We start from the raw sequence: 11,438 nt of genomic DNA on the forward strand, positions 1-11,438 counted from the left end.
TCAGAGAATAAAGTCATTGACTGTTGTCCTAACAGTAGTAACACTTTTGATGTGCTAAACTAATTTTGAGAGTACTAGCTACAGTGGAGGACATAAGCCCTAAGTATATGTTTTGTTAAATCAAGGTTTACAAAATTCTTTGGTCAACAAGTAACTTTTTCTTCATGTTGCAATATATCTCCAAGCAGATGTTTGGCTGCCCAGATTTTTGCTCATTTGTATTTGAATTGATTAATGGACGAATGTCAAAGATGATGCAAACATTGGAAAATTAGTGTGACAGTCTGTGATGTAATTACTTAAAATTGAAGTTTGAGTTGGTTACTAATTACTTTGTTCTCTTTCCATTTTACAGCTAAATTTGGACAATTTGACAGAACAGTCTCCAGATAAAACAGCTTCCAATACCAAAGGTCAGATTTGTAACATTTACTTGGTTAGAGATGAAATTATAACAAAATGGTGCGAGCAACATCTTTGGCATCCTTTAACCTGCAAAAGTCAGACAGAATTCAGTCTCTTGTAAAAGATGACGTCGACAGAGAGTCAATTTACTTCGGAGGAATACACCGCTATACCCTGAGGCTCCCTGCAAATGTGGCATGTGCAGACATCTGGCATGTGATGGCAGACCTGTTGGATGGGACAACACAACAACATCTGGAGAGGAGAGGAGTTCTCAACTGGCACCCTGCTTTAGGAAGACTGGTGGTGATGAATATGTCAGGTAAGTGTGGAGGAATCTGATTAGGTGACATAGTTTAGATATCACCCTAGCACACAAGTTGTAGCCCATCAGACCATCCCCATTCAGAAACAATCTTGCAGACATAGGTTGTAACAGTTGAAACATCACCTCCAATGACAGGCATATGTGGTCTTGCATATAGGAAACTTTTCGCACACATAAAATCCATTTAGACATTAACCTTGTATTTAATGTGTATTTAATTTTTGTACATTGTATGTTACATTTCACTTCAAGTAATGAGTAAACCTATTGGGTACTATACTTCAGAACAATGTAGTACATGTACTAGGAAGTGAGATTGTTCATGTATTCTTATATTAAACATTTCTCATGTTTCTTTCCTTGCTCCTAAGGGATTAGGAATGCCACACTACCTCAACCTGTGGTATGGAAATGTTCTAATAAAACATACTGTACATACCAAAAAATATTCTTGAAATAGCTAGCAGTATACATGTAGCTTGCAAACTGCCAACTGTAGGAATATTCTTACTAAATAGAGCTTAAGGTATTTCACCTTGCTGAATTGGCATTTTGATATCCCATTGTTTTCTTATTAGGCCACAGCAAGTAAATTTTATGGATGACATCCTCTGCAGACTGCAAAAATCGTGCGATAGGTCGGAAAAAAACGATGGGTGAAAAAAACAACAACAAGATAGCTACATTTTCAAAAATAGGCACCATAAAGTTGTGATGGCTGTTGTAAAAAGAATTAAAGAGACAAAACAAGGTATCAGAGCCAACAAGGCATTCATTCCTGTATTTAAGATATATACTGGTGTGGTAAAAGTGACACTAGTGTGGTAGAATGGCATCATCAACAAAGTTAATTGGCAACCACACTCATAGCTTCCATATTGGTGTCACCTTTACAACTATCCAATAAATTTAATTTCTAAAACTACAGTCGTGGGTATCTCGCAAGTGTCACTTCTACAAGTACAATTTTTAGGATACAACACAATATATTTGCTCATTTTGGTACTTTATCGTCATGTTGACCATCCCTGCAGAAGAAAAAAATTCTTGTTTTTTTTCTGAAATCAGGCAAAAAATTAATGCACGCGCTGATGTCATCCATAAAATTTACTTGCTGTGGCCTTAATGAATTAAGAAAGAATGGAGCCCTAATGAATATTGATACACATGCAGATGGGCATGAAAGAATTCTAAATATAGGGGCCATATGGATGATGTCATCAGGTTTTCTTGCCCCTAATATTATTTTTTTCTATGAGAAAATACAGCACTTTGGTACATACTACTTCAATGGAGCTATGTTTTTCATGTACATAATGATGAAAGCTACAAACTCACATTTGTGCAAATTGATATCTTGTAATGATCTGTAGTACATTATGATTAGAAAAAATTTGTTCTCATCTTTAAAAAAAATCATTTTCTACTTACTACAGATCATTACAACTTACAAGATATCAATTTGTGCAAATGTGAGTTTGTAGCTTTCATCATTATGCACATGAAAAACATAGGTACATAGCACTGCAATGAAGCTAAGTGCTGTATGTTCTCATAGAAAAAAATAATATTAGGGGCAATAAAATCTGATGGTGTCATCCATATAAAAATAGAATTATTTCATGCCCATCTATCAATATTCGTTACAGCTCCATTCTTTCTTAATTCATAAATGAGAAAACAATGGAAAGTCAAAATGCAAATTTAGCAATGTGAAATATCTTAATTTTCAAGGTCGTTTTGGTGAAAAGTTCTGTCAACATGTAGCACAAACTATTGATTTAGTTAAAGTTAAGTTCAATTTATTTTTCAAGCTGTGTTCCTGTCACAAACCTGTTTCATTGTCCAGTTAAATACTATCAGTTTTTTGTACATTTCTATGTGTACATCTCTATGTTTAGTGGTCAACTTTGTTCAATGTTCAGTTTTGTAGTTCTACATGTAGATTGCCAACTTTTGGAGCTTTTTTGACATTGTATGTCATAAATAAGCCCCATCTTGTTGATCTTTAATCATCTTGAGACCTACACTACAAGTTTACAAAGTAGTTACTGTTAAGCAGTTTGGTCTCAGTCAGGTGTCTGTAAGAGTATCTATTGACATACATTAAAGTCACACTCTGTAAAATGTATTGTTTCCTCCTCATCACTTTTCCTCAGGAAATGGGAACTGTCTGCTACATGCCATCTCTACCTATATGTGGGGGGTCCAGGACAGTAGCCAGACACTGCAAAATCTACTTTGCCGGGCCCTGACTGAGCCGACAACAAGCAGAACTCTGAGGAAGCGTTTCATGATGGGAATGGAAAATGCAAGATGCCAGTCATCACAAGAGGTCAGTTAAGCCAACTGTTCCTATTCTATATGATTTCTAGACCAAATCTCCCTTGACATCTATGTGCAATCTATGTATATATAGATTTATATATATATATATATATAAATATATAGATAGATAGATAGATAGATATACATAATTTTTATATATAGATAGATAGATACATAAAGAAATATTGATAGATAGATATCAGACACAATGTACATAGAAAGCTGGCATGCCATGACAGATCATGTTTGCACGTTTACTCAGTAATAATATTTGCCTGCATGAGACCTAACAAGTAATACCAAATAATTTAAAAGCTTGCTCTTATCTATTTAATGTCCTAATCACTACAGTTTTTTCCATTTTTTCCCTAGGACCCGCAAAGAAAATGGGATGCTGTTGTTTCCATGGCCTCCTCTGCACCCAGCCAACAAGTAGAGAATGATCTCTTGCTCAGAGCCTTTGAGATCTACATCTTCACCATGGCCCAGATCCTCCGGCGACCCATTGTTGTTCTAGCTGAGAACGTGCCCCTCAGTGATGGAGGTCCCTCATTGAGCGGCATCTACCTGCCACTACAATGGCCAGCAGAAGAGTGTGTGAAGAACCCCATCATGCTTGCCTATCACAGTGGCCAGTTCTTCCCACTGCTCTCTACCCTAGCTCCACAGCAGGCCACATCTCCTGTCCCCATTGATGCAGTTCCACTGATAAGGCAGAATGGAGAAAGTCTTCCAGTGCATCTACTGCTACCGGAGGAAGCTGGCCATGTCCAGGAGTACCTAAACCAGCGCATTGATACCGTCCAGGTCCAAGATCACCATGACAATCGCCTAGTAGGAGCAAGGCTGGGCATCCTAACACCTCCTGATGAGTTGAACCTCTTTTTGGACATCTTCCAGCAGACTGGGGGAAGGTCAAATCCCGCAGAAGCCAGAGAATCATCCCCTGGGCCTGCTGCTTTCGAGAACAGGAATGGAGGGGCTGACCAGAGCATATCTGTCTCCTGCACCCAAGGAGCAGATGGTCTGACATCTCGTGGCGCAGACCTCGATCAGCAGATGCTCAGAATGTCCATTCAGAAGGAAGTTGTGAGCCATGGTAACAGTCACTCTCATGTCTCACAGGTTCCATTGGCGGAACGGGCAATGACATCCACAGCAAACCCATGTACCACTGATGGCAATCAACACAGCCCTGGCATTGTGCAAGTTCACAACATGCCTCCTGCAAGTCAGCAAAGCATCCACACCAGTCACAGCACCAACCAAGATGAAGGTAACAACCACAAGACAACCTCAAGCAAGCTGGGAGAATGGCAACAAAACAACGTCTTACCAAGGGATGTGTCAGCCACAGCAGAAGGCAACCCAGATGGAAATCATGCCTCAAGAGCCAATAGTAGGTCCTCAAGAATGGCCTGTGACAACACAGTACAGTGGGATGCAACTGGAGCCAAACCAAAACAGTATTCATCCAGATCTAGGGATGGATCAAAGAAGTTTGGAAATCCTCCTGCTCGTGACAAGTCCATCTGCAAAATGGAAGGGTGTGGTGGAATCGCAGAGCCCCGTCTTGGTGGCATCTGCAGGGACTGCAACACCAAGAAGACCCAGAAAGAAAGGGAAAAGAGAAACAAAAAGAGACTTTCCATTGAAAATCCCTCAGCAGAAGGGCCCGCATCCCAGTACAGAGAGGCCAGAAAAACCTCAAGATCAGCTGGTCAAGAAAGAGAACAGCAGACACAGTCAGGCCAGAGGTCGGTTTCATCAGCTCCAACAAGCAAGAACTCATCATTAGCTAAAGCGATCAAAGAACGAAAGTCAATGCAGCCAGTGAACACACCAACTTCAACAGCAAACACAAGTTGCAGATCATCAGCAACTGACGATGGCACATTGATGAGGCCAGAAGTGCTTGGGCTGCAGACTACACCTAAGCCAGAAGTGCCTCAGTCCAATGATGCTGGAAGTCGCCCTGAGACTACATTCCTACCTAACAGTGGACCTCCCAGTTCTATCATCTATGCAAGTTCAAGTGGCCAATCATCAGCGACAAGCACCCATGGCACTGACCCAAGTGTCAATCAAATGATACTGAATGGAAGAAATCACCATGCTGTAAATCAGTCGACCAATGATAAATCTACGTCCAGCACGCAGCACAATGCAGATGGACCCCTTGGACCTCCTTCGCACTATTCTAGGACCACTGCACAACATTCTGCTGACGGTGCTGTCCCAGAGAATCGTAACTCCATCCCAGCAGATAAAAAGTGTTCAGCTCCAAACTGTGACAGACAGGTGAACAAGGACATGAATGGCTCTCTCTGTGGAGTGTGCCACCAGGTCCTTGGGCAATTCAACCAGATGTCTCTTCCCAATAGTGGCACACTCATCTTGGGACCAGGAAACACTATTTCTGCAACTACAAGACCAATATCAATTGGTAAATTTTATATTTCATAACAAACTTGAAAATGTTGTTTCTTCTTTCCTTTTCACATAATACTCTGTGATGTAAATGTTTGTATCTTAACCTTTTGATGTCCCAGAATGAATGAAGATTCAACATATTTCAGGTGCAGCTGCAACAATGACTACAAACCAGCACCCTGCCATGGCTTCAGTTGTCAACCCACCCATGAGGAACCAACAAGCTGGTATGTCTGTGGATGATATTTGTGCTCATTGGCATATGCAGCAGCTATGATATTTGTGTATATGAAATTCAGTTAATTGCAAATTCTTATTTATCCATGAATTTCATTAATACATGTAATTAACATTTATCTTTGGGAAGTATACTACTTACCAGACTTTCTAATTCAGATACATATTTAGACCTACTCAAAGTCTGACTTAGTCCTAAAAAAATAGTCTTATTTTAACAGTGCACACAGCATCTGAACTGCCATCCGCACATCAATATCCACGATCCTTGCTGCAGCAACGGGGCACAGGCCACCACCAGACTGTACCATCACCAGGCCAGTCCACAGAGCAGTTAGCTACCCAGCCTTTAGTCACTGGGGGTTGCAGATATACAGATGAGATGAGTGCTTTGGCTTCCAACAGCTTTGATGCATCTCGTAACATCTCACTGCATACAGATCCTGAGCCCTGTAGTCAGCCTGCATCAATGCCCCAATCCATTTCTTGTACTAATTATAATTACTATAACTTTGAACGTGGATCTGTTCAAACTTTCATCAATAATCCATCACCCGCAAGAACACGAGCACGAGGGTCACCCTCCCCGCAAAATGGCCAAACTCCACTTTTGAGGAATAGCCCCTCTCCACCTTTACCTGCAAGACAGGGTCCCTCCACACATACAATGTATGGCCAATCCCCAAGGAATGGTCCTCCCCCAACCCCAAGCTATGGGTTTCCTCAGGGCCAAGGGTACCGGCAAGCCCCTAGAACCCAGTGGAACAATCTTTCTGCATGCTCAAATGAAACAAAACCATTTACTCAACATCCCATGCAAGACCCGGCCCTGCATTCAAATTCTATTGGCCCACGAAATACCCCTTCTCCTTCCGTGCCTATTTTCAGATGTAACATGCGCGACTGCAACCAAAAAGGTGACCCCGCATATAGTGGGTTGTGCCCACAATGCTTTGACTTTATCCAAAGGAATAGGAAATGCTAACTCTCCACTTTCTGGCGACTCCATTCCAAAGATATTACTACTTTGGCTCAAAAATCACTATATTGAGGTTTGGACATAAACTCTGCCATCATCTACAAGTCATGTAGACTTGTCAAGTACTAACAAAAAATTAACATACAATTTTGTGTATGATAATTTTATCAGGGACCACTTTGCGAAGAAAAGGAATATCTAGATAAGTCTATTATAATATGACTAGATAATCAAGAAGTGCTGAACAGGACGTATCTTTTGTAATAAGATACATCTGTCTGTGTAAATTTATTTTTGATGAAGAGCTTGTATTTTCCTAACATTTAGTAAAAGCGTAGATATACTTTTGAGAGGAAGCTGTATTGTCAGGTGTAGACTAAGTGTTATGAGAGAAACTGCAAAAGTTTTCCTCTTTTTGATTGTTCTGCATAACCAAAACAAAGAAGAAGAAGATAATTGTCAACTGCCTTAGGCTTAATACACCAGTTTTGTACAATTTAAGTACAAGCTGCATAGGTCAGCAATTTAAGTTGATCCACTCACAACAGGATAGCCCCCTGCTACAGTTACTGTAGTGGGTTATTCAATGTGTGGCTCTCCTCAAACATGGACCTTCGTCTTTACGTCCCATCCAAGAGTATGTTATTACTAGTAACCACAGCTAGGTACTCATTTTCACCTGAGTGAAGTGAGGTAATAGGTACCTTTCCCAAGGACACAAAACAGGGTTGGATATTCAAGCCAAGAACGTGTAGATCAACAACCCTAACCACAAGATTACGTATACCGTATATACGCTTCCTAATGTACTTCTTAAAAAACATTAGAGTTATATACGGATTGTATATAATGACCTGACAGATTCCCTTGATTTACCTGGAAAACTTTACCTTTTCCAGTCAACAGAAAATATTGGTTGCTTTGTGCACATGTCTCGTATCTATATATGACAGTAGATATTTGTATTGAAAAAGTTTAAACTTTGTTCCAACGCAAAAGGGAACTCACCATAAATTTTCGGCTGAATACTCTGACCTTCTTCAGATGAATGACTCGCTGCACTATTCCGGAAGTCGTCGGATGACGTCAGGTAGCAGCGAATCATAAAAGGCGGGAAGGCGAAACCTGCCACCATCACGGTTCAACGAGGGTTGATGTGCCCTAATGTAAATAGCCTCCTTGACGCCCCTCACGAACCAATCCTGTTCAGAGTCCAAGATGCGAACTTGGTCCAAAGACACAGAGTGGCCCGGAGATTCAACGAGTAAGTGTTGAGATACCTCTGACGTAGTTGAGCTGCGACGTCTGTGTTCCATGAAACGGGTTTCCAAAGATCGTGCCGTTTCCCCAATGTACGATTCGGTACACGGGCCTCTGTTGTTCTGTCCGTTGCACCTGATGTGGTACACCACACCACACTTGTGCTCTTTGGGCGTCTTGTCTTTAGGCGCTACCAGCAGCTGCCTAAGAGTCCTCGTTGGCCTAAAGCAGGTCTTTATGCTGTGTGTGTTGAAGATTCTACGTAAGGCTTCCGACACGTTCTTAACATAGGGTAGCACCACTAGCCCTTTTGTCTGGGAAGTGGACCGATTTTGATTGCCAGTCCTAGTAATTTTGGGTGCTATCGCCCTGGACACTGCCCAATCGGGGTAGCCACACTTGCGCAGTGCCTGAGTTATGTGCTCCTTCTCTCTCTCCCTATCTTCAGGGTTGGTAATAATAGAATCAGCCCTATGAAACAACGTACTGATGTCACCCAATTTGTGTTCTAATGGGTGACTAGAATTGAAATTTAAGTTTATGATTCGCTGCTACCTGACGTCATCCGACGACTTCCGGAATAGTGCAGCGAGTCATTCATCTGAAGAAGGTCGGAGTATTCGTCCGAAAATTTATGGTGAGTTCCCTTTTGTGTTGGAACAAAGTTTAAACTTTTTCAATATGGATTCTACCAACACAGATGAGCTTTCATTCGGATAGTAGATATTTGTGTCCCTTTCACATACAATGGTAAATTCACATGGAAATATATATAGTGTTAGATATGGGACTGTAAAGTTTGTAAGCACATGAAAAGAGGCTCAGCATAAAATGTTCGAGTGTGTACAGCAGAATCTACTGCATTATTAGTTAATATATGGCTTTGTACAATTGCTTTGAGCAGTGGAATTGAAATCTTTCTTGCTATATAAGCTAGATACAGGTTTCTTGCGATTTCTATTTTGACTAGAGCCATTGTAAAATTTTTATGTGCTTGTTGTTACTCTGTGAGCAAATATGGCATTACGTATTCCATTTGTACAGCCTGAGGCTGTTGAGCCCCTATGTCATCAGCAATGAGTGTATTGAGATTATTAAGAGCTGGTTGCATGGTATGTCTATCAAATTTTAGTTTGGGTACCATCTGATTACTTGTATGGAGTGTAAGAACCCCCGGTAGCAATTGGATTATAGCCAGTCTATTACATTTGACTCTAAAAATTGTAAAAAAAAGTGAAAGTCAAGTTTATAACTTTCTATGTTCTGTTGAAAGAATTCATACTATAATGGGTTTTATGATAATTGTTAATGATACCGGTTGAAGAACCTTTCCAGTGAAATATCTCATGTGGGGAGGCTAAAAAACATATCACCAAAAATGGGGAAATGGTATGCAAAGAAAAGGAAGTTGCAATGTTTTTGACAATGATATAGTTGAGTGTGAAAATTGAGAAAAATTGTATATAATGGAGGATGACAGACATTGAAAGGTGTTTGCTCCCCCCTGAAAGTTTTAACTGAATGGTTCTAAATGGTTTGAGGTTAAGACCAGCGCTGGCAGCTGAAAGTAGAAATATTGACTCAGGTTACCAAAAGACTTAAATGTCAATAATGTATAATTATGTGTCTGCTTTATGATCTTGTCATCATTAAGATACACATTCCATTTTATATGAGTTGTCAATCTTAACGGAGATAGGAAAGTTACTGATGTACAGATATTCCAGTTTCTTGCCTTCATGTTTATAGGCTATGCAAAAGACTGTATACAATATGAAGATTATCAGAGGTTCTTGGAAAATGCATGTCTTTAAACATCATGAAGATATTTTGAGGTTCTTGAAAATGGATAGTCATTTTGTGCTTGTGGCCAAAGGTACTGATGTATAGATACTGCTTTCATGTATACAATATGAAGATTTTTAGAGTTTCTTAAAAAAAGTATAGCCATTTTCGTGTTGGTGGCGAACATGTTGGACTGAAGAAGGTGAAAGGTTTGGTTCAGAAGTCTACTATACTCATATGGAGTGTACTACAAAGTCAAGTTATCACCTGTATTACACACTCCTTCGAACTTAACAATGTTTGAAAGTTGCACTGCAAACAGGCACCTGGGTCTTGCTGCCACTGCTTGACATTGCCCAGGAAATCTAGCCCATACCAAAATGCAGGAGGGTATAATTATTTCATCTGTGGGTGTAGTAGGCTTTTGAACCTAACCTTTTGTTTCCTTTAAATAGACACTACAGATCAGTTTTAGTTGTACGATATAAAGCTGGAATTTTATGACTACTTAACATGTTTTTTTGCGGGCTTTAAATGCAAAGATGTACTTAAAAGTTTAAGATTCTAAGACAATTTAAGCCAGGGAGTGTGAAGTGAAAATACAATCATGTAGCACTGCTTTATTTTATATTTGTTACCTATGACAAGCAGAGAGCAGAAATTTGACAAAATTAATGTGTTAATGGAGAAGCTTATAATGGCAATTGAAACACAGTACGGGAACAATGCACTTACATACATACATAGTATATGTTTTACATACATTGTATGCCCTGAAATGTTGTAAATGTTTCATTCATGAAGGTTAGACATCCTGGTAGACAACATTAAAAGAAATACAATTCAATCTCTACAACTGATAAGAAAAAAAAAAAGAGATTTACTACCTGACTAAACTTGAGATGTTTCCACATTTTTTTCATGGTTTTTTAATACTGTAAGATGGAGGATGGAGGATCGCAAATTGGCGATAGAAGTGACCAGATTTTCACGGCGTTCTCGTGACACAGTGACATCGAACTTTCGCTCCCCGAATGTCGGTATGGAATGGGGTAGGGTTGATTCATCTTAGAACGTAAGAAAGTGCCCAGAAAATTCTAGTTCTACTGCCCTGGGACGAGCAGATACCGCTTTGGTTGCCTTTAACACCGCAATTGCATGTTTTGCAATTCTACTGTATAACAGAATTGTTTCAGCTTCAAGCTTTGCCCTCTTGTCATGAAATAAATGGTTACCAGTGACAGCAAAAGTGAATGCATTTTATGTTGTACATTATTCTATATAATTTTTATTCAGAAAGTGCATGTTGTAACAGTCCAAACTGATGTAGAGCACTATTACTCTGATAGTGAAGACTATTTCTACACTATAACAGTTACCTTGTTTGCTACTATTGGCAACATTTTATGTACAGTACAGTAGACCGGAGTTTCAACACCACACCACCACAACTTCTAATACTTATCTTACAGAACAGTATCTACATAATGTAACTCATCAGGTAATGATAATAATAATGACATGATGGTAATAGAATTTTTATACATCAATTTATATTTTAAACAAACTGAGAAAATGTTTTATTTACAAGTCAAATTCCTGCCCCTTCTGGTCCAGACTGTGAGATACATGTACGTGTGTTAAGTAAATCTCCAAGCAATTGCAAATCCAGCTGATTACACA

General features: G+C 39.7%; 1 protein-coding gene and 1 long non-coding RNA gene across 2 annotated transcripts in view; both read left to right on the plus strand.

The window, feature by feature from the left end:
- Positions 1-3,054, plus strand: part of LOC118423567 — a 6,001-nt gene extending 2,947 nt beyond the window's left edge. The window contains exons 2-3 of the long non-coding RNA XR_004832069.1: positions 356-727; positions 2,893-3,054. This is a non-coding gene — a long non-coding RNA (uncharacterized LOC118423567). The remainder of the gene's footprint in view (positions 1-355; positions 728-2,892) is intronic.
- Positions 3,055-3,441: 387 nt separating this feature from the next.
- LOC118422438 lies at positions 3,442-7,223 on the plus strand. The gene is made up of 3 exons (XM_035830001.1): positions 3,442-5,507; positions 5,641-5,721; positions 5,953-7,223. The coding sequence occupies exons 1-3, from the start codon at positions 3,467-3,469 to the stop codon at positions 6,714-6,716; spliced, it is 2,886 nt and encodes a 961-aa protein (XP_035685894.1). The 5' UTR covers positions 3,442-3,466; the 3' UTR covers positions 6,717-7,223.
- The last annotated feature ends 4,215 nt before the right edge of the window (positions 7,224-11,438 follow it).

The sequence above is a fragment of the Branchiostoma floridae genome, chromosome 9 (genome assembly GCF_000003815.2).
Source record: "Branchiostoma floridae strain S238N-H82 chromosome 9, Bfl_VNyyK, whole genome shotgun sequence".
Taxonomy (NCBI): Eukaryota; Metazoa; Chordata; class Leptocardii; order Amphioxiformes; family Branchiostomatidae; genus Branchiostoma; species Branchiostoma floridae.